Source organism: Physella acuta, unplaced genomic scaffold (assembly GCF_028476545.2).
Source record: "Physella acuta isolate Inbredline_101_S28 unplaced genomic scaffold, ASM2847654v3 ptg001025l, whole genome shotgun sequence".
NCBI classification, from domain to species: Eukaryota; Metazoa; Mollusca; class Gastropoda; family Physidae; genus Physella; species Physella acuta.
This window is the reverse complement of record NW_026732542.1, coordinates 84,724-112,064: the sequence shown is the minus strand read 5'-3', so window position 1 is coordinate 112,064 and position 27,341 is coordinate 84,724. Positions and strand designations below refer to the sequence as shown.

The 27,341-nt window shown below is 38.8% G+C and overlaps 1 protein-coding gene across 1 annotated transcript in view; it reads left to right on the top strand.

Annotated features, from left to right (window-relative positions):
* The first annotated feature begins 1,104 nt into the window (after positions 1-1,104).
* LOC131954746 (uncharacterized) overlaps positions 1,105-27,341 on the top strand; it is a 51,014-nt gene continuing 24,777 nt past the window's right edge. Inside the window, exon 1 of the mRNA XM_059318491.1 lies at positions 1,105-1,295. Coding sequence (XP_059174474.1) covers positions 1,130-1,295 — 166 coding nt within the window. The 5' untranslated portion in view covers positions 1,105-1,129. The remainder of the gene's footprint in view (positions 1,296-27,341) is intronic.

Sequence of the window (27,341 nt, the reverse complement as noted above, 5' to 3'; positions counted from 1 at the left end):
AATGACAACAACGAAAACCACGGACACAAATAGTCTTGGGAATTCCCGTAAGGAACTTGAAAATCTTAATGGCAACCGTAAATGTGAAACAATTACTGTACCAATGTGTAAAGACATGTCATACAACGAAACGATATTTCCAAATTTACTGAATCACAAAACTCAAGACGAAGCTGGATTAGCGATACACCAGTTTTTTCCTCTTATCAAAGTCCGTTGCAGCAATCGTCTCCAATTATTCCTGTGTAGTGTGTACGTACCGGTGTGTACTGTTCTAGAAGAACCCATTCCGCCGTGTAGATCTTTGTGTGTTGAAGCAAGAACCGGATGTGAGAAGTTGATGATCAAATTCGGGTTTGAATGGCCGGACGAGTTAAACTGTGATCGCTTCCCTACATCCGAGTTGTGTGTGGGCAGTGAAAACTATTTGTCTACAGAGCCGCATCAGAAGGGCAGTTCACAACTCACAACTGATAAGTATGTAAGTACTAAACCTGGATCATCTACAATAAAACCATCGCGTACTTCAACTATCGGAACTAACTTTGGCGGAGGAAAAGATTTTACTACCTCTACATTGCCTACTATATATACCAAAAAAACATCAACGAAAACCACGGATAGTCTTGGGAATTCCCGTAAGAAACCTAAAAATCCTCATGGAAACCATAATTGTGAAATAATTACTGTACCCATGTGTAAAGACATTACATACAACGAAACGAGCATGCCGAATTTACTTGATCATAAGACTCAGGAAGAAGCCAGAGTGAAGCTTTTAGAATTTCTTCCTCTTCTGGAACTCAACTGCAGCGTACATCTCAGATTCTTCCTGTGTAGCTTCTACCTCCCCGTGTGTACCGTGTTAGAGGAACCCATCCCGCCGTGTAGGCCGATGTGTGTTGAAGCGAGAACCGGATGTGAGAGTCTAATGGCCCGCTATGGACTTGCTTGGCCGGCTCATTTGAACTGCGATCTTTTCCCAAAACAAGACCTTTGTTTGAGTGGAAGGGACTCGCAACATACAACTGCAGCGACCAAACTCTCCCCTGGAGTTAACACTACCAGTCAACGTTTTGTACAATTCACAACAAGTCACACTACCGATCCTAGTACAAGTTATGTGCAAATGTCAACGACGCATGGAATAAAAATTTCTGGAACCTCCATGGCTCCAAAAGTGACGAATGAGAATTCTAAAACTATTGCGGATAGAAGAGTTGGTGAGAAACATAAATACCCGTCTACACATCGACCCCATGTGAGCAGGGTCGTGTCAGGTACTAGCACGACAGGTGAGTAACAGCATGAAGGCATTTGACTGTATAGAAAGTCATTTGACTGTATAGAAAAGTCATTTAACTGTATCAAACTGAAAGTCATTTGACTGTGCAGAAAAGTCATTTGACTGTATAGAAAAGTCATTTAACTGTATAGAGAAATCATTTGATTGTATAGAAGTCATTTGACTGAATAGAAAAGTCATTTGACTGTATAGAAAGTCTTTTGACTGTATAGAATAGTCATTTGACTGTATCAAACTGAAAGCCATTTGACTGTATATAAAAGTCATTTGACTGTATGGAACGGAAAACATCAACAAACAATAAGTCAACTATTGAAATGTATGTTAGCGGCGTGTTTAGTGGTTTGGGATACCTCTCCACACATATATTTCTGTATGGGATAAAATCCACCTTTAACACCACGATATGCCGCTACGCCACCGATGAGTATCACACATATAGGAGCTGCTATCTATACATTCATCTCATCAGACAGAACCCCACCACAGTTCCATCTGAGCTACGCCGCTGATACTGAGGGTTGTGTTATAGCTCTGAACAATGTCTAGAGCCATGTTATATATATATATATATGTGTGTGTGTGTGTGTGTGTGTGTGTGTGTGTGTGTGTGTGTGTGTGTGTGTGTGTGAGTGTATGTGTTTGGAACTTAAGCCCCTATCTACCCAACTATGTAACATACAACTCCTACTGCCAATGTATAGCCCTCTACCAATCAAGAAATAAAACGGTGCTCAACCAGGATAGAATGGGGGGGGGGCGGAGAGAGAATGCAAGAGCGTATAATTGATAAACCAATTACCCGCACTGTTTGTAAGGGGGGGGGGGAAGAAGCGATGCGGCAAATGGGCAGATAACTCATGTATTGTCTTCTAGGCGGGTTCAAAATCCAGATTTTTAAATATTTCAAATGAACGCGTGGGTCGGATTATGATTGAAGGAGATTTAGTGGTGGATTATTCCACCGTAATCTCATAATTGAATTCGGTTTTTTTTAATTACGAGAGCCGTCAAAATAATAATGAAATAATCTTATTTTTTAATCGTCTTTACTTGTGCGTGTTTTAATTAGTTAGTGGCTTATAACGCTAATTTTTACGTTAATATAAACTGAGATGGTTTGTCTGACATACGCTACATACACACAGTTGCATCTGTGTAATTGTTTCACATAAAGTTTTCAATCATGTAGCCAATCACATGGTTTTTTATGCTTCGTTATCTTTTCCCGATCGTTCCCAAGACACATGGTGCAGATGAAGTAGAGTCCATCTTTTTCAATGCCATGACTACGGCATACAGGAGGATGGTGTGGTCAGGAATGGAAGTAAGTCATGTACCCATCAGAGCTGAGTGGACTCAGGGAAGTCAAACAGGCTTGAGCCGATGTATGTTTGTCATGTAATAAATTATACAGTACGATAATTTAAGGAATTCGGCGGTTACATCAACCACCACTAAACCCAACCACCACTAAACCCCTTAGGTCAACCATCACTAAACCCATTAGGTCAACCCTCACTAAACCCAACCCTCACTAAACCCCTTAGGTCAACCATCACTAAACCCAACCACCACTAAACCCAACCATCACTAAACCCAACCATCACTAAACCCAACCACCACTAAACCCAACCATCACTAAACCCAACCACCACTAAACCCCTTAGGTCAACCATCACTAAACCCAACCACCACTAAACCCCTTTAGGACAACCATCACTAAACCCAACCATTAATAAACCCCTTAGGTTAACCATCGCTAAACACCTTAGGTCAACCATCACTAAACCCCTTAGGTCAACCCTCACTAAACCCCTTAGGTCAACCCTCACTAAACCCCTTAGGGCAACCCCCATTAAACCCCTTAAGGTCAACCATCACTAAACCCAACCACCAATAAACCCCTTAGGTCAACCATCACAAAACCCCTTAGGTCAACCATCACTAAACCCAACCATCACTAAACCCCTTAGGTCAACCATCACTAAACCCAACCATCACTAAACCCCTTAGGTCAACCATCACTTAACCCAACCACCACTTAACCCCTTAAGTCAACCATCACTAAACCCCTTAGGTCAACCCCCACTAAACCCCTTAGGTCAACCATCACTTAACCCAACCACCACTTAACCCCTTAAGTCAACCATCACTAAACCCCTTAGGTCAACCACCACTAAACCCATTATGTCAACCATCACTAAACCCCTTAGGTCAACCCCCACTAAACCCCTTAGGTCAACCATCACTTAACCCAACCACCACTTAACCCCTTAAGTCAACCATCACTAAACCCCTTAGGTCAACCATCACTAAACCCCTTAGGTCAACCATCACTAAACCCCTTAGGTCAACCAGCACTAAACCCCTTAGGTCAACCATCACTAAACCCCTTAGGTCAACCATCACTAAACCCCTTAGGTCAACCATCACTAAACCCCTTAGGTCAACCACCACTAAACCCCTTAGGTCAACCATCACTAAACCCAACCCCCACTAAACCCCTTAGGTCAACCATCACTAAACCCAACCCCCACTAAACCCCTTAGGTCAACCATCACTAAACCCAACCACCACTAAACCCCTTAGGTCAACCACCACTAAACCCCTTAGGTCAACCATCACTAAACCCAACCCCCACTAAACCCCTTAGGTCAACCATCACTAAACACAGTCCCCATCGATTTCTCTCGTTGACATCTTGATCACACTACTCGCGTGTATACAGACAATTTACCCCCCTGTCCCCATAACCCCACCCCAACCCCACCCCAACCCCACCCCAATCTGCAACACTTTTCCACTCTGTTTTTTTTCATCTACTCTCTAACTTACATATCAACCACTCCCGATAATGAATCAACCTCCATTAACTATTCAACCTTGTTGGAATCTGATGCTATTTAACATCCACCTGTTTCTACCGAACTTTAACATTACAAATCTGGCACGACTGCTAAGGACTATAGTACACTTATTCTTGTTTAATTTCTTTGTTGGCAAGGTTATACGAATCATTTATAATCGTGCACTGTTTATAATACATGACAATATGACAATGTTGTTTATTCTATGGTAATATTTAAATGTATTGTAACGACCACTTATAATGTGTGTTTATGTATGTTTGTGAGTGTATATACATACACACACACACACACACATATATATATATATATATATATATATATATATATATATATATATATATATATATATATATATATATATATATATATATATATATATATATATATATATATATATATATGTGTGGAACTGTGTATGTGCATAATGGGAAATCTGGCTTTTCATGACCAGTTTTGATAACTGCGCTAAGGTAATAGAGGCTTTATATTGACGACATTTGTGCTACCCCCTATTAATTGTTTCCTTCAGACATCCCGGAGTAAAAAGTCTGAAAGAAACACTGCCCCTATTTCACATTTTTATCTTCAATTTTTCTTTTAGACTCCGATGTTGAGCTTCATCACGGCCAAAGTTAAACTTTTAAAAATAAAATAAAAACAAACTGCGGTTCATCGCATTTTCTATCTGTTAAATTAAAGTATAAATAAATAAACACTATACACTCAAATAGATAGCATCGCGCTTGACCAAATTCCCAGATTTTTTTTACAACAGAAGCCAAAATTATAGATGTGTCCAGACAAAGCAAGTCCCATCCCGGATTTTATCCCCGTCCCCCAGACCAAAGCTTTCATTATTTATTCACAATGCACGACCGGAAAGAGAGGTCGCCCTAGGGGACGACGGGAACACATTCAAAGTCGGGCCTTACATCTCGAACCAATCACAAACAGCGCGTTTTGATCACGTGAATTTTTAATGCATTCCTGCGCATGACAACTTTTAGCGTCATATTATTTGAACATACACCGCAATGTAGAAAAAAAATTAGCATTACTCAATTTGTATTAATTTATTAAAAAAATTCATAAAAAACGTTTTAATAACAAGCTTTTATGTAATGAAGCACTAAAAAGTAGAAAATAAATTATAGACTACTATTTAAATAACTATAACGAAAAGCGTGGGTCACTTTAGTATCTATTGGAAACCTTTACTAATGTTAAGGAAGACACCCACGCTTTTCTTTATAGTTATTTAAATAGTAGTCTATAATTTATTTTCTACTTTTTAGTGCTTCATTACATAAAAGCTTGTTATTAAAACGTTTTTTATGAATTTTTTTTTCAGTACTTTACATGTTTTATCTACAATAGAGTTACATGACTAAAAACCATTGCGCGCCTACTGAATATCACGTTCAGTAGGCGCGCAATGGTTTTTGAACGCAGCCATTACGTGGTCGTGATGGCGCAGCTATTGATGACGCGTGTGGTGTGGTTGGCTAGACATGCCTACTAATTCGGTCCAAATTTTAATTAATTAATAAAAAATTAATTAGGCATCCGATTAAGTCAAATTTAGTTTCAGATTGCATTGTCTTCATGTCTTGACCCACGTGCCAACTGTGAATCGTATCTGTCAAGTAGAACTGTCCGAATTTTCACTCCTGCGTTTCCGTCTAGACTGACGACAGACAGAGGAAGTGAGTTAAATAAAAGCTTGTAAAAAAAATTCATAAAAAACGTTTTAATAACAAGCTTTTATGTAATGATGCACTAAAAAGTAGAAAATAAATTATAGACTACTATTTAAATAACTATAAAGAAAAGCGTGGGTCACTTTAGTATCTATTGGATACCTTTACTAATGTTAAGGAAGACACCCACGCTTTTCTTTATAGTTATTTAAATAGTAGTCTATAATTTATTTTCTACTTTTTAGTGCATCATTACATAAAAGCTTGTTATTAAAACGTTTTTTATGAATTTTTTTTTCAGTACTTTACATGTTTTATCTACAATAGAGTTACATGACTAAAAACCATTGCGCGCCTACTGAATATCACGTTCAGTAGGCGCGCAATGGTTTTTGAACGCAGCCATTACGTGGTCGTGATGGCGCAGCTATTGATGACGCGTGTGGTGTGGTTGGCTAGACATGCCTACTAATTCGGTCCAAATTTTAATTAATTCATAAAAATCAATTAGGCATCCAATTAAGTCAAATTTAGTTTCAGATTGCATTGTCTTCATGTCTTGACCCACGTGCCAACTGTGAATCGTGTCGGTCAAGTAGAACTGTCCGAATTTTCACTCCTGCGTTTCCGTCTAGACTGACGACAGACTGTCGACTGACGACTTACGACAGAGGAAGTGAGTTAAATAAAAGCTTGTAAAAACACGCATTGAATTTGTCTAACAATGGCTATTCCTTAGTAGTTTCTTTAAGTTACATTTAAAAACAAAAAAAAAACCGCATTATATAATAATAAAACTAAACTTAATTGATTATTTATCATGGGGGGGGGGGGGTCAGGTTAGAAACAACAGTACTCGCAAAAGCGTCGACTTCCTTTACAACAAGTGGGCAAGATTTTAAGTGCATCTTACACACGCTCAGTGAACCGCGAAGTCTGGGAACTATTGAACCGTAACGACGATCGATTAGCTTGTTAAAACTGGTAGGGCTTATAGCGAGAGTAGAGGGGAAGGAGAACGCGTTTTTAAGTAGTGTGGTTGGGGTTAGACGTGTGGTATTCTCATGGGAATCTTATGGTGCTGGAGTGGTATTCACTAGGTATTCTCATAGTACCTTCATGGTGCTGTCAAGATACTCACTAGGTATTCTCATAGTACTTTCATGGTGCTGTCAAGATACTCACTAGGTATTCTCATAGTACCTTCATGGTGCTGTCAAGATACTCACTAGGTATTCTCATAGTACCTTCATGGTGCTGTCAAGATACTCACTAGGTATTCTCATAGTACCTTCATGGTGCTGTCAAGAAACTCACTAGGTATTCTCATAGTACCTTCATGGTGCTGTCAAGATACTCACTAGGTATTCTCATAGTACCTTCATGGTGCTGTCAAGATACTCACTAGGTATTCTCATAGTACCTTCATGGTGCTGTCAAGATACTCACTAGGTATTCTCATAGTACCTTCATGGTGCTGTCAAGATACTCACTAGGTATTCTCATAGTACCTTCATGGTGCTGTCAAGAAACTCACTAGGTATTCTCATAGTACCAACAGGGTACTGTCGTTATGCTCGTATGGTACCGTAGTTTTGCTAACATAGTGGTGTCAAGGTACTCACATAGCACTGTGTAGGTACTCACATAGCACTGTGTAGGTACTCACATAGCACTGTGCAGGTACTCACATAGCACTGTGAAGGTACTAACATAGCACTGTGAAGGTACTCACATAGCACTGTGTAGGTACTCACATAGCACTGTGTAGGTACTAACATAGCACTGTGAAGGTACTCACATAGCACTGTGCAGGTACTCACATAGCACTGTGAAGGTACTCACATAGCACTGTGCAGGTACTCACATAGCACTGTGCAGGTACTCACATAGCACTGTGCAGGTACTAACATAGCACTGTGCAGGTACTCACATAGCACTGTGAAGGTACTCACATAGCACTGTGCAGGTACTCACATAGCACTGTGCAGGTACTAACATAGCACTGTGCAGGTACTAACATAGCACTGTGCAGGTACTCACATAGCACTGTGAAGGTACTCACATAGCACTGTGAAGGTACTAACATATCACTGTCATTGTACTCTCATAGCACTGCAATGGTACCAGCTGGGTACTGATTAGGCACGCACAAATTTACAAGGTACTGTAGGGGTATTAACCTAATACAGTCACGGTACTATTAGTGTACTGCCAATCTATTAACAAGGTACTGTCATAGTACTATCAACTTATCAAGGTATTCTCATGTTAAAGATTTGGTACTAACAGAAAACTGTCTTCTTCCTTGCAGTAAACGTCATTGTACTTACAAGATACTACCATAGTACTGTCAATGGACACTTAGGGTACTGTCAAAGTACTAACACCATACATTCATATTACTAACAGGGTAATATCTCGCTACTTCACGTAGTACTAATACGATACACACACAGTACTGACATTACACGGTACCGCATCCAGAGCCTGTGATTATCTAGAATAAGCCAAATACTAATGACGTTATTAGACCTCTCCCATATCTAATGGATGCTATGGTTAACATTCTCTGCCATGGGTGTATGGAGTTGTTACTGTGGAGCCAGCCTTGTCTACACTTTGGTATCTACTTTATCGTTGATTCTCAAAGAGGCGTCCTGCTAATGAAATACAGTAAACATATTTTTTTAAAGTGGCTGTAAATTTATATTGAAAATTGCTCGTCTTAAGTCTAAAAAAATTAATTATTTTAAACTAACTCGAAAAAAAATGAAAATATTCTTTAAAAAAAAACACGTTTTTATTTCTGCTACTCCTACTTTTCTTAAATGATGATTCTCTCCCCCCCCCCCCCCATCCCTCACCCCCTCTTCTTCCCATCTTCTCCCACTGAAAATGTGTCTGAGAATGCTGGCGCTTTTTAAACCTGGGAGGTTCAGGCTTTAAATCTGATGTGGAATTCCGAACTTTTTCTTATTATTAATCAAATTCCCTTACGACTAGACTCCTTACCACCGAGCTTTTTCCCATCTGCATCATCCTCCCCCTCCCCCGCTCTCTCTTCCCCTCACTCCCCCTTTCCTCACATTCCCACCGTTTTTACATCTTCCTCATAAAACCTCGTTATCATCTTTAACACAGGCTCGTCGTCTTCGCTCGTAAAAAAAAAAAAAAATCTGCTTCAAAGAACGACAATCCACCTGCCGAGTCGTCGTACAGGGGAAGCTACTCGCGTAATTATTTAAGCCTGGTGGAAAAATGGAATGGGCGATGTGTTACTTTTTATAGCAACGCTAAACAGCATGGGACGTTTTATGTTTGCGGCAGCATCCGGGTAACTGATACAAATATTCAATTATTCAAGGGAGTTTTAAAAACGTGGTTCTCATTTACTTTATGGGAACAATAGTATGTTTAGATGAGAAGAATTTTAAGATCGGCATTATATTTTGTTTGGTATTGTCTTAATAAGTGGGTAATAAATTCTATGAGTGTATTTATATGTGCAGTGTATATAAAAGGTCATTGTATCTAGATAGTCAGGGATTCGTCTCTTTAAGCTGAGTTAAGGAAATTAAAAAGTGGAATTACTTTTTCCCCGGGACAATTTTTAAGTTGGACTCTCAAATTCAATCTCAGATGTTTAAAAATAAAAGATAGAAATAAATTGCTAACACCATTTTTTTTTCTTCGTCTTTTTCTTCATTTTTTTTCTTCAATTTTTTTTTCTTTTCTTTTGCTATAGAGATGGAGGCTTGTGGCATTTCTTTAACAGGACAGCGGGGTGTATGTAGGACGGGGGGTGGGGGTGGGGTCGCATGAGCCCAAACGTCCAATCTGGCTGGGGGAATTGGAATTCTTTTTTTTTTTTTAGCACAAGCGGTATCAATGTATCGCTTGTGCAGTGCCTTCGATCAACTGGTGGTGTTATGGTTGTGTGTAGAGTATATAGATGACGTGTGTGTATGATTGGCAAATAACGTATTGCCCAGGTGGGGTAGGGTTAAATAAGTGAACAGTCAAGAATGTCTTTGATAGTTTCAGGAAAAGGCAGAATACCACTGCCCCCCCTCCCCCTTTGTAACCACACTGCCAATATAAACCAACACTATCCATGTAAGTCACATTGCCGCTACAATCAGTCTGATCCTATGACAATATGCTCCTGTAACCACATCTTAGCTATAACCACACTAGCCCTATACACCACAGTGACACTAAACCACACTCATCCAATAACCACACAGATCATATAACCACACTGACCCTATAACCACACTGACCCTATAACCACACTGACCCTATATCCACAGTGACCCTATAACCACAGTGACCCTATAACCACAGTGGCCCTATAACCACAGTGGCCCTATAACCACAGTGACCCTATAACCACACTGACCCTATAACCACAGTGGCCCTATAACCACACTGACCCTATAACCACACTGACCCTATAACCACAGTGGCCCTATAACCACACTGACCCTATAACCACAGCGACCCTATAATCACACTAACCCTATAACCACACTGACCCTATAGCAACTCTATCTTGAACACTACGCTAATACTACCTCAACTAACTCAACATAAACCCAACCTTTACTTTCATTCAAACATTGAATTAGCCCAGGTCTAATCCTTAATCTCTAACCTAAAAGCTAACATACAAACAAAATACTGTAAAACAAGCCGATGTGAACACGACTCATTGTAAGCAGCTCTATAAAACTCTAAAACATCTAGACCTTTGTTATACTTGGTCGTGAAAATAATCCCCCTTTGTTTCTATTTTCGCCATCCACATTACCTCCAGCTTTCTATGCAAACCTAATTTGACTTAGTCTACTCGCTGTCTCTGGGCTTCGGCTAAATATTTTCGACAATTTTCCTAGGGGATGTCTGGCAAAAAGGTCCCGACGTTTACTGAGACTTGCCATCCATCTTCATTAGGGCTGTATTAGGTTAGTCTGGTCTGTCAGTAAGATGGTGTTGCTTGGTTAGCTCTGTAGTGGGGTTTTCGTCTCCAAATACAATTTTTGTCCTTCATTCTCACGTAATTCCATCCATCCATCCATCCATCCATCCATCCATCCATCCATCCATCCATCCATCCATCCATCCATCCATCCATCCATCCATCCATCCATCCATCCATCCATCCATCCATCCATCCATCCATCCATCCATCCATCCATCCATCCATCCATCCATCCATCCATCCATCCATCCATCCATCCATCCATCCATCCATCCATCCATCCATCCATCCATCCATCCATCCATCCATCCATCCATCCATCCATCCATTCATCCCCCCCCCCCGCCCTCCAGTCCATCCATCCATCCATCCGCACTGTTTGTAAGGGGAGGGAAGCGATGCGGCGAATGGGCAGATAACTCATGTATTGTCTTCTAGACGAGTTCAAAATCCAGATCTTATAATATTTCAAATGGACGCGTGGGTAGGATTATGATTGAAGGAGATTTATCCATCCATCCATCCATCCGTCCATCCGTCCATCCGTCCATCCGTCCGTCCGTCCATCCATCCATCCATCCATCCATCCATCCATCCATCCATCCATCCATCCATGCATCCATCCATCCATCCATCCATCCATCCATCCATCCATCCATCCATCCATCCATCCATCCATCCATCCATCCATCCATCCATCCATCCATCCATCCGTCCATCCGTCCATCCGTCCATCCGTCCATCCGTCCATCCGTCCATCCGTCCATCCGTCCATCCATCCATCCGTCCATCCGTCCGTCGCTCCGTCTGTATCTCTTTATGTACCAAAACTATATATACATACATATATATATATATATATATATATATCCGTCATTCCCCCCAACTGGTCCACACAACTAGAACTACTCTTAGCCTTTGACCTAGCCACCGAAAATACACCCACACGACAATCATCCCAAGCTTCCACCCTCCCCCCTACCCCCGTCCCCTAAAAAAACATCTAGTGTTAGCTTCTAGAAATTGTCCACGAATTGCGCCCAGTGCCAGACAATTACCCGCCATGACAACCCCCTCCCCCCTTACACTTTCATACCCCCCACTTCATACAGGCCGGATCTGCGTATTCTCATTTTTGGGCTTGTATTGATTCGCTCTTTGGGCTATCCTTTCCTGTCACGTGAGCGTCATGGCCGAGCTTTGGGTCGCCAATGAGGGGATTATTTGAACCGCTTCTTCCTTTTCCACGAGTGCTTGAATTTGAAACAAAAAATTTGACGAGAGGGGAATTTTTTTTTTTACTGCAGTTAACGATGCTCAAATGATCAAGGAGTATTGTTGGTTTTTAATTTGGTGATTATCTAAATGAGGGGGCGATGAGGGTGTAATTAGGAAAATTGGATGGGGGTTTAGGGTTTTGGTGGATTGGAGTGTTGGATTATGTTGAGGTTTAGGGGCGGGATACTTTGGTTGAGATGGGGTGAGGTTATATTGTGTTTGGGGCTGTGTAATTATGGGGACTGTTTATAGTGTGGTTGTTGGAGTCTTTGTAAGGAAGGTAAAATGGTATAGTGGCAGAGGTTATGTGGCTTTAGAGGCTAAGGTTATGTGGTTTTAAGGGCAGAGATAATATGTTTTAGGGGCAGAGTGGGTATAGGGGCAAGGGTAGTGTAGTGTTAGGGGCAGATTAGTGGCTTTAGTGGCAGAGTTGGTACTGGTTTTAGGGGCAGATTATGTGTGGTTTTAGTTGCAGAGTAGGTATAGTAGCAGAGGTGCACTGGTTTCAGGGCAGATTTTTTTGTAGTGTTAAGGGGATAGTGGGCATAGGTGCAGAGGTACTGTGGTTTTAAGGGCAGAAGGTTATATGGGCATGAGTTTATGTGCAAAGAGAGAGAATATGGCGCTGTGAAAGACAGAGCTGATGTCAGAGGCGTAACGACGGGGGGGGGGGGGGGACGACAGGGGGGGGGGGTACATATGTCACCCGTCGCCGACCGTATGGGCGCCAAAATAAGCTCATTTTAGCTGCTATTTTGAATTATAAATATAAAAAATATATGGGAGGGGGGGGGGGGCGCCAAATTGAAAGTTTGTCCCCGAGCGCTGGGTGGGGTCGCTACGCCTCTGGCTGATATTGTTCTAGTGCCGGTGTGGTGAGGCTGTACATACTTGTTTGCCCTGTGCTGTGGTTTGATAGAAAAAACCTGATGCGGCCGTGATAGAAGGACGCCATCAAACTGTGGCATTTAATTAGAGACAAGATCACATTTATGGCTTTGTAGTGTTTTAAAAACTATAATTTTTTTCCTTGAAACGAAATCCGTTAATTTTGCTATACAATTCCAGGACAATATTTTAGATCGCAAAAATACATTCTGATGATATAAAAAAAGGTAAACCACCATTTTTTTTTAACTTGATTATTCCAGCTGCTATCAAATTAACCGATTTAGTTAATTAACTATAGAAATTAAATTAGAAATGTGATCTCGAAAAATTTCGTTTTTTGTACGGAATTTCCCGACATCAGTTTGTCTCGAGCGATCCGATAGGCTACTTCTTTAGATGTTAGACACCTTCCTTATATTTATTCCTTGATTTCATATTATCTTGCATCAAACGTTCGATATTATAAATAATCATCATCTCTGAGTAAATCTCATGTCGAAAGCTGACTATAAGCAAAAGTCGACATTATTGAGGTAATAAAACTAACAATAGAAGTATACGAATAATTACAAACGTTTCAAAATTACCTGAGGCTTATCTGATATTACTACAAAATTCGTAAAAAACCGCCTTTACATTATATTTAACAAATAGAAGACACTTTACTGCAAATTGGGGACGAGCTAACCATTGTATTTAGAAAGTGATTGAAACTGTTATCTAAACTGTTATCTAAACTGTTATCTAAACTGCTATCTAAATTGTTATCTAAACTGTTATCTAAACTGCTATCTAAATTGTTATCTAAACTGTTATCTAAACTGCTATCTAAACTGTTATCTAAACTGTCATCAACTCTTTTCAACCAATTTCGTTTCGAGCGCTGAGTTGTTTTTTTTTTTTTTAGACTACTTTTGTTTCCACTACTCTTGTGATTTTTACTGTGTTTTTTTTTTAATCCTTTGAAGCCCTGAAGGAGCAAAGGGCTGCATCTTTTTACATATGTGTAGCTTCTTTTTGAAGCAGCTGTGACATGGATTGATACACAGTTTGAGAACCGCTGATCTAATTCCTCAACACATTACACATTCGTTTTCACGACTTCTTTGATTGAACTTTGTTTTTGCGTGTACACTAATTTTAGCCAATTAAAGAAAACGCGTGTAGCTGTTGATGTTTTTTTGTTTTTGTTTTTTTTTTTATTATTTATTCCAGAGATGTAATGCGGGATTGACATTTCTAGAACATTGCAGGCACGTAGTATTGAAACTAAAGTTTTTATCATTAATTAACAATTCGCCCCTGATAAGTGACAGAATTTAAGATACTAAAAACGTAATTGTTTAATTAGAAATGGGTAGTGTTTTTGACATTACCCAAAAGAGTCGTGTTTTAAAATAGGAGTTTTGAAGTTAGGCGAAAAAGGACTTTGCTCGTGCAATCAAATTATAATAGACACGAATAATTAAAATTTTAATGTGGATTTTTATTTTGACCAATTAAGCTAGACTTGATGCATTAATTTCACCATGAAAATCAGGTACCTAACATAACATAAACAAATGTGTTTTATTTCTTTGTTTTTACTGTCATTTTTGTTCTAATATAAACAAGAGATATGATTGTGATACACAGGTTTCATTTAAACAACATCAGTAGGTCTACTGGACTTAACAGTGTAACTTAATTTCTGACTGATAATAGTTACAATTTTACTTAATACTTAACTTAAGTATGTCAGCAATATTACTTAATACTTTACAATCTGTCAACAGTCTTACTTAATACTTTACTAAATAATATTTCAAAACTTGACTTAATACTTTACTTAAGTCTCTCAACAGTCTTACGTTATACTTTACTTAAGTCTGTTATTTAACACTCTGACTTAATACTTTACTTAAGTCTGTCATTTAACACTCAGACTTAAAACTTTACTTAACAGTCTTTCAACATTGATACATAAGACTTTACTCAAAAATCTGTCAATAAAGTCTGACTGTCAATACTTGACTTGGTACTCTGACTTAAAACTTGACAATCTGACTGACAACAATCCCAATCGTACAGTGAGTCCCCAACCAAATGAAAGTACTCGATAACTGAAAGTGAAAGTAGATTGCTGGCTTTCTTCCTAGACTTGAACATGTACTCAACTGTGATTGTCTTTTGAAGGATTCACTACAAAATGTCGAGGGCTCTTGGAATGACTACCTCAGATGTAACCGGAAGTGGAGTCGTGACGTAGCGAGTGGAAGTCTGGGTGGAAATATCGTACACGTGTTACATAGAGGACATGAGTAGATTGTGACGTAGTTTGCCGGGAGGGACTTCGATTTAGAAATCTCACATCACGGGGTGGTCGAGGGCTAGAGTATTCGATTGCGATCCTGAAAGTATCGAGGTCGGATACTGGACCAGAGGCGTAGCGAGGGGGTGGGGGGGGGGGGTGGGTGGGGGGGGGGCTTATGTCCCCGGGCGCCGACCATAGGGGGGGGGGGCGCCAAAACGGGTTGGAAAAACAAAGTGAAAGTTTGAGGGTTGGGGTGCAAATCAAAAGTTCGAGGAGGGGGGAGGGGGGTGCAAATCGAAAGTTTGAAGGGGGGGGGGAGCAAATCAAAAGTTCGACGGGGGTGCAAATCTAAAGTTTGTCCCCGGGCGCCGGGAAGGGTCGCTACGCCTCTGTACCGGACTGAGTATGTAGGACATCCAAGTGAAGTCTACCCACCCAGGGTACCCAAAAGAAAGTAAAGAGGGCGGGACATGGAACTGACCTCGATATTCCAACATATACCTAGGTCAAAGAATCAGGGGAACTCTACTTCATCTGCCTTATGCACCGTTCTTTTAGGCTAAGTTAAACGAAGTTATTGTTGTGTTGTTTTTTTTTAATTTAAAAAAATTAAATATTGATGTATATATTAAATTGGTCATATGTAATTTGCTAAGTAGGTTTAATACTATAAAAATAACAAATGTATCCGCTAAATTTTTAAGCCTTTACTCACAACTAGTGCGCATTGAAATTAATGAATTGTTAATAATATAAAGCTTATTAATCTTTTTTTTTTTCTAAAAACAGCTTTACATAAACCTTTTAAACGCTCTTCTACATTCAAACACAGACTCTTCTATAAAAGAAAACATTTTCTAATCGCATTGTCCGATTTTAAAAATACCTAAGATTACAACGTAGAAAGAATGCAACTCATCGTACAATAGACTAAGGATATAATTAATTTTCCTTAATTGCATCATTGTCTATGCAATGTTTTTAGTTGAATAATGCAGCTGCTCTATGGGAAGACCGGGAATATTTTTGGGGTACACAAAAACTGATGACGTCATCGTATTGTGTTGCAGCCCAAGACACAAATGGCGTTCGTTGGATTGTCTTTTGGCGCAACGCTAGCGAAAAGGTCGGGTGTTTTGAAACTTTTTTTTTTAGATAATGACAAAAGCTAAATGTTGAATGAAGCTAAATGAGTTTTTGTTTTCATTTTTTTGTCAAGAACCTATTTCTTTATGAGTTGGATGGAGGAGAGAAGCAGAAAAAGTACCTAAGTATATAGAGGTATGGGCTGGATTATACTTACTCATTCTCTCTTAAAATCTCTTTTAATACATTTTTGCGACAAAAACTTTCACAATTATATCAAAAGAAAGGACAGGATTTTTTTTTTTCGTTTTTTCTTCTAATTTACAATGCACGTTGTTATAACGGCTCTGTTTTATGATACCTTTTAGAAAACTGGCTCCGTTTATTTTACGACTTTTACATGTTGAGAAAATCACTATAAAAATACAAGCAAGATTGTTTTCCCTTTTCTTCCTTTACAAGAACCAACTCTCTATAACCCAACAAGCCATCTTCTTAGAATTTATATGTGTGGGTATACTCTGTGTTTCGATTTCTCTAAGAATATTTTCTATGTGTATTAGAATTTCTAGATTGTAAAGATCCGTTGTTATTCAGATACCAAACAAAAATTACAAAGATTTGAAAAAAAAAATGAAATCTCTTTCCGTATTTTAGTAGCCGCTTTAAAAAAATAACGAATACAACGAAACCAAACAATAGAACGAAGCAAAAGAAAATATAATCTATATATATAATTCTCTTCTTGGAGACTTTTGAAAACACCAAGCTGTAGGCGCGCCTAACAGTCCCCTCTCTTCCTTTCTATGCATATCTCTACCTCCCCCACCCCCGCATGGTCTGGTGAGCTGTGCTCACGCTAAATGTTTACAATCGTAGAGTCGGTTTAGTGACGGCTTTTAGGGGCAGATAATTTAGTTTGAAACGATTTTAAACTTAGGGGAGGTAACTAAGAGGAGGCTGTTTTCACGGGGGTGGAAGGGGGGTGGATGGGGTAGGGGTTGGGGAAAAGGAGGGTTTTAGTGTTTTAAAGCAAATATTTTCAGTGGCAGCATTGGTACTGTCGAATTCACAAATTATGAATTACTGAAAAGTAGAAAATAAAACAACTAAATAGCGGCGTATGAAACGCCGCGGGTCGGCTCGTAATTCAATAAATGGCAAATGAAGTTCCGACTATAGGTATTTGTCAGATTGTTAAATACAAATAATTTAAAGGATTCACTACGTGCGTAGTCATCACTGTAGACTGTACAATCTCCCCCTCCCCCCCCCCCCCCCTTTCCCCCAAAGACAAACAACAGACCTTAATGAATCACGCAATCCATAATTTAGGAACCGGTGCTGTAATCACAAAAGTAATCGACTCCAACATTTATACTGGCATTCGGTAAAAATAAAAAACACCAGAGAAGCGAATACACGAATAGATCAAAGATCACACAGTCCGGAAGTAATCGTTCCCCTTGTTCGTTGGGCACTGCAAATTATTAAATCGATACCGAATACGGTTTTTCTTTTATAACCACTGTGTTGGAGTATTATACACATTGTTTGCCAAAAAAAAATGTATAAAAATATAAAAAAAATATATAAATATTCGTATAATCTTTTCCTAAATTTTAGTCTATCACATGTATAGTAAAAGTTCAATAAAATGAAAAAAATATTGACCTTTAAAACAACTACAACATTTTTTTTAAAGTTTTATTTATAATATATTTTGTATGCAAGAAATGTCTGTCTTGTACGCCAATAAAATTATACTTAAGCCGACTGCAAATGTGTCTTCTTATTCATCGACTGCAAATGTGTCTTCTTATTCATCGACTGCAAATCGTTGTCTTATTCGGTCAACTAATCCGATTGCCCAGATTGATCCCGCCAAAACAAAAGTATTTGGTCTCAATCAACACACACAAAAATCTGGATTTTTGTTTCCGTTTTATTTCTTTTCTTTTTTTCTTTTTCGGACGTGTCGTTCATACAAAACTAGTCACACGACAAATGTAGACTGATTAGTCTCGCCTTGGGGTGATGCTGGTTAATTAATCAGAAAACTTAATCATTGATCGCATTGGTGGAATATTACAGATTCGGTTAGGACTTGCAAGAGTATTATTTAATTATTCGTGTGTGCGTTGATTGTGCCCGTAATGAACCATTAAGCTTAGATTAATACCTTTAGATTTTTCCAATAATTAAGGTTGAGAAGAAGTGACTGATTTGTTTTTTACATGGAACAAATAGTGCAGTCGATAATTAGTAGCGTAGTTTGTGAAAAGCTACACAGTGAACATACATAAAACGAGATTTATATATATTTCTTAATGATGATATAATAAAAACAAATATATAAAAACATTATAATAATAAGATTTTAAATGCACTGAAAATAAGCAAATGAAACTATCTCGCTCTCTTTAATAAAATATATTTTTTCCCATAAGAGAGTATTTATTTAGCTTGAGTGTAAAGTGAAGATTTGTTTTGAATAAGTTTTTTTTAGTTTTCCAAGATTAAATATGATTTGTTTGAATGAGCTTGATTAACTTTAAGTAGCCTAGACAAGGCGTGTTTAAATGAGCTTAATGTAGCGTTTGCCAAATGATATAAGACTTACTATAAATAAGTTTAACTTTCAGAGGGACAGAAAATAACTTAACTTTAACACCAGATTTTTTATCTGGCCAATATGAGAGGCCAATTTTTTTTTTTTTTTTTTTTTTTGCTTAGCCGGCTCCTCATTTTGGCTTTCACAATTTAGTTATCGACTTTTAAGTACTCTACCTGCCTTGGTGACGTCATTTGTTTACCTTTGTAGGTTTAATTACCCGTAAGTGTTTTGATGATTATACTGAGATTAGCTCCCATTTTGCTGCGTTTTACTTATGTAATGCGTCACACTATTGGCAGATTGTGAGTTATAAAGATAAGGTTTTGTTTGTTTTTTTTGTTGAAAGATTGTTTTGTGATACTGTTTAGTTTTGGAAGAAGGGGTGTGTGATAGTTTTGTTTTGGAAGAAAAGTTGTGTGTGATACTGTTTAGTTTTGGAAGAAGGGGTGTGTGATAGTTTTGTTTTGGAAGAAAAGTTGTGTGTGATATTGTTTAGTTTTGGAAAAAAGGTTGTGTGTGATATCGTTTAGTTTTGGAAGAAGGGGGTGTGTGATAGTTTTGTTTTGGGAGAAAAGCTGTGTGTGATATTGTTTAGTTTTGGAAGAAAGGTTGTGTCTGATATTGTTTAGTTTTGAAGGAAGTGGGTATGTGATATTGTAAAGATAAGGGAAAATGTCCCGGCTAGTCGTTTAACATTACTCTGAAAGCGAAACTACTTTCAAACTAAAATACTTCTGTGGCCAAGTGGATTACATAATTATGACATAGCTGGTGTTATACTGTTCAAACGCTTTGGCCACGAAATGTGATGTTTGTTTCTTTAGGATCTCTATACAAGAAACCCAATACTATTATTAGATACTGGCGAAGACCCAATGCTATTATTAGATACTGGAAATGTTGACTAAATAAACTGGTAGTGATCTCCCCTAAACTTTCTCGAATATTCTTATATAAAACAACAGGGGATGGTAACTGGGGATATAGTTATGATTTTTAATCCATTTTAAATACTGAAACTTTTAAAAATAGAATAGAATCTCAGTAAAAAACAATTGCGCACCAAGCGAACGCCTAATAAAGGTGTGTATAATGGTGCGCAATAGTATTAGTACTTTAAAAATTTACATTAGTTTTTTGAGAAATCGGAAGTAGCGTAAATTACTACTTCCAGTCAACGGAAATTACTCAAAATTTAACAGAAGGTAGAGAATTAGATCTTTTACTTACATGTGAAATTTCATTTATCTATCTGAAATAGTACTCAAGTTATAGGCTTTTGAAAAATTCAAAGTAGAAAAAGTACCACTTCCGGTTGTCGGAAATCGCTCAAAAGTTGATACGGATCTACGATTTTAATATAATACTTATATATGAAATTTCATCAACCTAGCTGTAACGGTACTCAAGTTATCGTGTTTACACACGGACAGACACACACACAGACAGACACACACACACACAGACATACGGACAAGATTGCAAAATTATGTTTTTCCGTATCAGTGAGGTGTAAAACGTCGAGATTTGTAAAAATCTCGATTTTTTTTTTGCACGATTACAATACTTTCTCTATACTACGTATATACGAGAAAGTAAAAACGGAACATTTGTTTTTAAAACATTCAGTTTTAGTGTGCAAAACAAGCAGTTAAAATATAATCATCAAACATACTCTCCCACACTTAATAGCCCACACACCTACTCCCACACTTAATAGCACACACACATACACTCCCACTCTTAATTGCACAAACACCTACACTCCCAGCACACGTATAAAATGCCACGTTCTCTGACACTTTTTACCTGTGTGCACCTAAACACCTGCATCAAACTCTTTTTTTACCTGCCTTTAGGAACCATGCCATCTGTAAGGTGGCCTGTGTATCATGGCCCACCTGATTCTAAGGTCAAATGAAGGTGGCCTGTATATCATGGCCTACCTGATTCTAAGGTCATCTTAAGTTGGCCTGTTTATCATGGGCCGTCTGATTCTAAGTTCATCCGTAAGGGGGTCTGTGTATCATGGCCTGTGTATCATGGCCCATCTAATTCCAATGTTAAAGGTTGACCTGTGTCATGGTCTATGTATCATGGCCCACCTGATTCTAAGGTCAAATGAAGGTGGCCTGTATATCATGGCCTACCTGATTCTAAGGTCATCTTAAGTTGGCCTGTTTATCATGGGCCGTCTGATTCTAAGTTCATCCGTAAGGGGGTCTGTGTATCATGGTCGGTGTATCATGGTCTGTGTATCATAGTCCGTGTATCATGGCCCATCTAATTCCAATGTTATTTGAAGGTTGACCTGTGTATCATGGCCTGATTAATGTCCCCTCTAATCTGTGCGGTCGCGCGGCCGCTCAGTAGTTATAAATCCACCGCGCACTCATTAATTAAAATTAATATATCCTAAGACTTTTAAAATACCACGCACACATAATATGGTTACACACTAACTATCTCTCCTTAGACGGCGCGTTGCACATGAATCCGTGGCCAAACAATACCCAACAGTAGTGTCCATGCCACAACAAATCCTTACTCAAATACAGTTACTCAATAAAGACCCTCTTGTAAACAAGCTTTGTTCAATGTCAAGGGACGCCATTTTGGTGTAACAAAATAGCTGATAATTAATGCATGGGTACACAGTTGTCTACATAAGCTGCGTTTAGAAAAGGACAGACGATGACATGGGTTCAATAACAAAGAGAAGTTGACATCACGTTATAGAATAGATCATAATAAATTTGTTTTTCCTTGTCTATGTGTTTTTCTTGGCCTATGTTTACGTTTATGCGCGCGTTTAAATCTATGACAACATCTATGTGTAGACGTAGCATTTATATGTTTATGTTCTTATATGTGAGAGCTTGTGTGGGCGGGTGTGTGTTTGTTTCTTTATGTGTGTGTTTGTTTCTTTGTGTGTGTGTGTTTGTGGTTGTTAATGTGTATGTGTCATATTTTCTCTGTGCCCTTTGAAAAGAAACCCCTCTTAACCTGCACTGAAAAATATTCTCTCGACCAGTCTACTCCATTAACCTTTTATGTCGTGGGGCTTGGCGGCCGTCCAGATTCCATGTGACCGTCCACACTTGGGAAATCTCATGAATAGACGGCACCGAACTTCATTCTGGAAACATTTCTCTCTCAAGACTTTTCCCAAAAGTCGAAATATTCGATTAATTTAAATCGATAATTCCCCTTCACTCGTACAAACTGGAGTAGTAACCGCACTTTATTTTATATTTCAAGTTTAATAAAATAAACTGGGTTTTTTTTTTTATCTATCATGGGAAGTGCATTCTAAATTGTCGGCCATTATTATACACTTTGTTAATGCCACTACGACTGTATCAATGACGCTATTGTATCGAATCACTTCCGGCTCGGTTTTCATTGGCCAATTACGAACGAGTCTCGTAGTATTAAGCGATACTTAAGAAAATATCTTAGTATTGATGGGATCTTGTAAGAAGATTTGCACACAGGATCGCGTGCATACAGCGTGGATTAGGTTTAAATAGACAAAAAACGAGAGCTTTGTGAACGTTCGGTAGTACACATACGAAACTTTTTTGTTTTTCTCAATGAAAGATAAGTGCTCAGTTAAAATAACAGTGCTTCGTATTTTACCAATATTCTATAAAGTGTATTACTGTGGTTGAAAAAATAAATTACTATAAAATGGAGCTGGATGTTTAAAAAACAGAAATTTTCATTAAACTTGGAATCAATTTCAGTGAAGCCTGAGTCAGCATTGACTACTATATTAAAGAATTTTTTTTAATATACTTGAGGATCAATGTATGTTTTTTTAGCAAAGATCTGTATAAAAATTTCTATTTACAAATCAGTTTATGCCAATTATTTTAGAAAATCATATACGGTAATAGATTTAGTCGGTTTGGGGAAAAATTCATTTTAAGTTTTTTTAACTCTTCATTCTTAATGTTATTAAAAATTGATTTATGCGTGTAGAACTCTCTACCTTCCTTGTTTTATCTTATTATATGTGGTCCTTTCACCGCATACAATGTTAAATACAAGTTTGGTTCTTGTGTGAGCATGTGTGTATGTGTGTGAAGGATATGTGTATAAGGGGTATGTGTATGTTTGTGAGGATTGTGTGTGTATATGTGTGTGTTGTATTAGTATGTGTATGAATATAAGAGTTATGTGCATAAGGGGTTTGTGTATGTGTGTGATGGGTATGTGTTTATGTGTGTTGTGTGAGGGATACGTGTATGTGTGTGAGGGATACGTGTATGTGTATGAGGGGTGTGTATATGTGTGATATGTAAGTGAATATGTATACTTTTTGTTGTGGCTATGTGTATGTGTGTAAGTGTTATGTGTATGTATGTGAGGGGGTATGTCTACATGTGAGAGGTGTATGTGCATGTGTATGATGGGTAAGTGTATGTGTGTGAGCAGTATGCGCACAGAAATGTCGGTGAGCATGCGGAAGAATGTCGATGACATCTAGAAATTACAGATGACATTACCAGATGGTGTAACATGACATTCTCATGACAACGTTTACCACGCCACGCCCTTATAAGCACCCTTCAACATTATCTTAATTATAAACAATAATTAGCGCTACTCGTGAATGTTTTACTTAATCACAGACACACACTTAGGTAAAATACAACTTCCTTCTTTATGATCGCCATTCCACTACACTACAATTGTCAAATGTCTCTAAATATCTGGTGTATGGGGGAAAACCCTTCGAAAGTTGTATGTAACGGGCGCCACAATCGACATGTTTATTAATTACCTGCACTCTAATCCGTAGTTATATGCAGCTACACCTGTATGATTAATTAGCTTACTTAATTAAATATAATTATACTCCGTTTTCTTTTCTTCCTGATACACAACCGTCAATTATTTCTAACTTAACATTGAAGAGTCAAAAACTGTGTACAAACATAAATGACGTAGTTTATATTTATTAAGTCGGCCGATCATTACACCAAGGCCATACATTTTTCTAGACGTGTCACAGTGACATTTATGTAGAGAGTTTGGAAATGTGTTTACAATTTAAGGTTGTGACAGTTCTAGAACGCGACACTGAAGTCTAACCTACCATCAATTATCTACTATTATCCTATTTTGTGGAGTATTTATGTTAACAACGAAGTTTGGGTCAGGGCTAGAAATATGGGCAGGGAAAAAGTCAGGATTGAAGCTGAGGCGTAGCGAAGGGGGTGGGGGTACATATGTCCCCGGACGCCAACCATAGGGGCGCCAAAATGGGTTGGAAAAAAATTAAAAGCTCATTTTAGCTGCAGTTTTGAATTATAAACATAAAAAATATATGGGGGGGGGGGGGGGTGCCAAATTGAAAGTTTGCCCCGGGCGCCGGGAGGGGTCTCTACGCATCTGGATTGAAGTTAGGACTAGGTTAAGGCTAGAGCTACGTTAATTATAATATTGGCGATATTAACTTAAGCAAAAGTTCAAAAACTCCCACAAGAAGTACAATAAGACCGTATTTGATTGTAGACATTTTTTGTGTTTTTCATAAAATCAAAAACTCGCCTTTACTTCTGTAATATTTGAAAACTTATATCAAATGTATTCCCCTCCCGTCATCGTCCCCCGCCCCCTCCCCTTCCGCCTTTAACACCGTCACAACGATACGCTAAAATCATTAGGCCCAGACCTCAAAACACTCATTAGCAGCTTTCTTAAAACCATAATCAATTGATTCATTAACCCATCGATCAACCGTGTCGTTGGTTCGATCGTTGTGTCCTCAATGTATGACGATCTTGACGATCATGATGCTAGTAGCGTTTGGTGGATGGGTGACGTGTTTGCTGTATGCTACTAGCATCGGCCCAAGGTACAAACATGGCATGTGACACCCTCCCTCGGTACGGAAATGGAAAGTGCTCCCCATCTTCCTAACCCCCCTGTTATATAGATGGTATTAGTCCCACCCATCTTCAACCCCACATGTACAGAAACATTGTTAGCCCCACTCTTTTCCCCATAGGTACAGAGATGGTATTTGCCCCACCCCCACCCCCATGGTAGACTAACACTATTAACCCCACTCATTTCCCTACCCCCTGATACAGAGAGGTTATTTGCCCCCACCTGCATCCCCATAGTACACTAACACTATTAACCCCACTCTTTTCCCTACCTTCAGATACAGAGATGGTGTGCCCCTCCCCCATCCCTCGCCACACAGATGGTATTTGTCCACACACCAAAAAGAACTAAACTGACAAATGCTCAACTTAAATAAATGATATTAAAAAACTGATAGATCATTGTAATTAAGGTTTCAATCTACGTTCAAGCAGAAATTCTCCTTAATAAAAATAGGCCTAAAGTTTCGCCTCTTACTATTTATCTAGTCTAAACCAACAAATCTACTCACAAAAAGACTTATTTTAACTAATTCACTTCTATCATTATTTGGCTTAGACAATCCTAACCTATAATTTAAAAATACAATAGAAAAAAAAATTTAAGTTACCATGCGTTTCTTTTGTCTACATTATCTAAATATCATATAGATCTATAAGCACTGTTTTTCCTTTCACTTTTTTTTTGTTTTTTTTTATCTGGCTAACGTAATGAAATAGACAAGGGAGAGAAGCAATGAGTTTTCAAACGATCTCCTGACATGCTAGAGTTAGAGCATAGATGTTGTGTAAAGGGTGACCACTCCGAAACGGAAGGCTTTCTGCCCCTAATCTGTTCATCGTCTCATTAAGTTGAGTAAAAAGTTTAGAAAGCAATGGCTACAGATAGATAGGCTGTTTTTGTGTGTGTATATAGGAATCGTTCACTCAAAATTTTTTTTTACAATTCCCTGTGTTTTATAATGCTATGAAGCATTTATAAAGACTACAGCTTCTCAGTTATATATAATAGTCCTATGAAACCACCCACTCCCACCCCCACAAATATCACCAGCACTACCAAGTTAAGCAAGAAAAATAAAACATGATAATCACATTAAAAAAATAATTTGACAAACACTGACTTTAAAAAAAAAACTATTTTGACACAGACTTTGTGACATATATTATGACACACAGAGTTTAACAAATTTATAATTCAACAAACAAAGTCTTTGAAAAATGTGTATGACACCAGTAGCTTTAAAAATAAAATGACAAAATGACCATTAACAAAAACATTTGGCAACACACGACTATGGCAAGAAACAGGAGCCTAACCATAGCAAGAAACAGGAGACATCACCTAAATTCACTATACGTCTGTGAAGAAATGTTCACCCTCACACAGGGGCCATAACCATAGCACGAAACAGGGGACATCACCTTAATTCACCCTCACACAGGGGCCATAACCATAGCAAGAAACAGGGGACATCACCTGAATTCACTACACGTCAGTGAAGAAATGTGTGGTTCACCCTCCCACAGGGGCAGTAACCAATGGACGTCTTGCGTGCAGACACAAGCTGGTCTCTACAGACTTCCCTGATTGGCGAGTCCACCGGATATGAAAGCTCGCTTTAATGGTCAGATACACGCTAATAACACGGTCCGTGGGGTGGGGGAAGGTTTACTTCTACCGTGTGGTTATACAGGTGCGGGGGGGGGGGGGAGGTTTACTTCTACCGTATGGTTATACAAGTGGGGGGGGGCAGGTATGGAGTCGGGTGAATGGTAGTTATGAACTGGGGGGGGGGGGGGGGGGGGCAATGGCCAAACACATGTGAATAGGGGTTTTGGGTCGGGATGGGGTTGATGCATTTACAAGTGGGAAGGGGGGGGGGGGTTCAAGATGGGTTGTACACTCAAACAATATTAGTAGTGTGATGACGTGATGACCATATAAGTGGGGTCGGGTGGGGGAGGGAGATCTGGGTGAGTGAATGGCCTGAAACGTGGATGTATCGTGTGGGGTGAATGTCCTTACAAGTGTAGGCGAGGTAGGGACGGGGGGGGGGGGGGTTATGGGGTGGGTAAATGACCGTAGAAGTGTTAGGGGAAGAGGTGAGATGAATGCTGGTTTAAGCTGGGCTATAGGATTATAGATAGTAAGATATATAACTCCTCCGGTCAAGATTACGAGTAATCTCCCCTGTAAAAAAAAAAATTCACGTAGGCGTCCAAAACTCGTGGAACTACTTTGCGGATTGATATCAACTCGACTTAATAGCAACTACATTAGAAAAAAACTCCGAAAAAAGTTATCATCCGTAATTTTCTGCTCACAGAGCGTGCCACTATTTATAATAATGTCAACAAGGAATCGATACCCAGCCCACGTCAGAACAATGCAAATTACCACAGT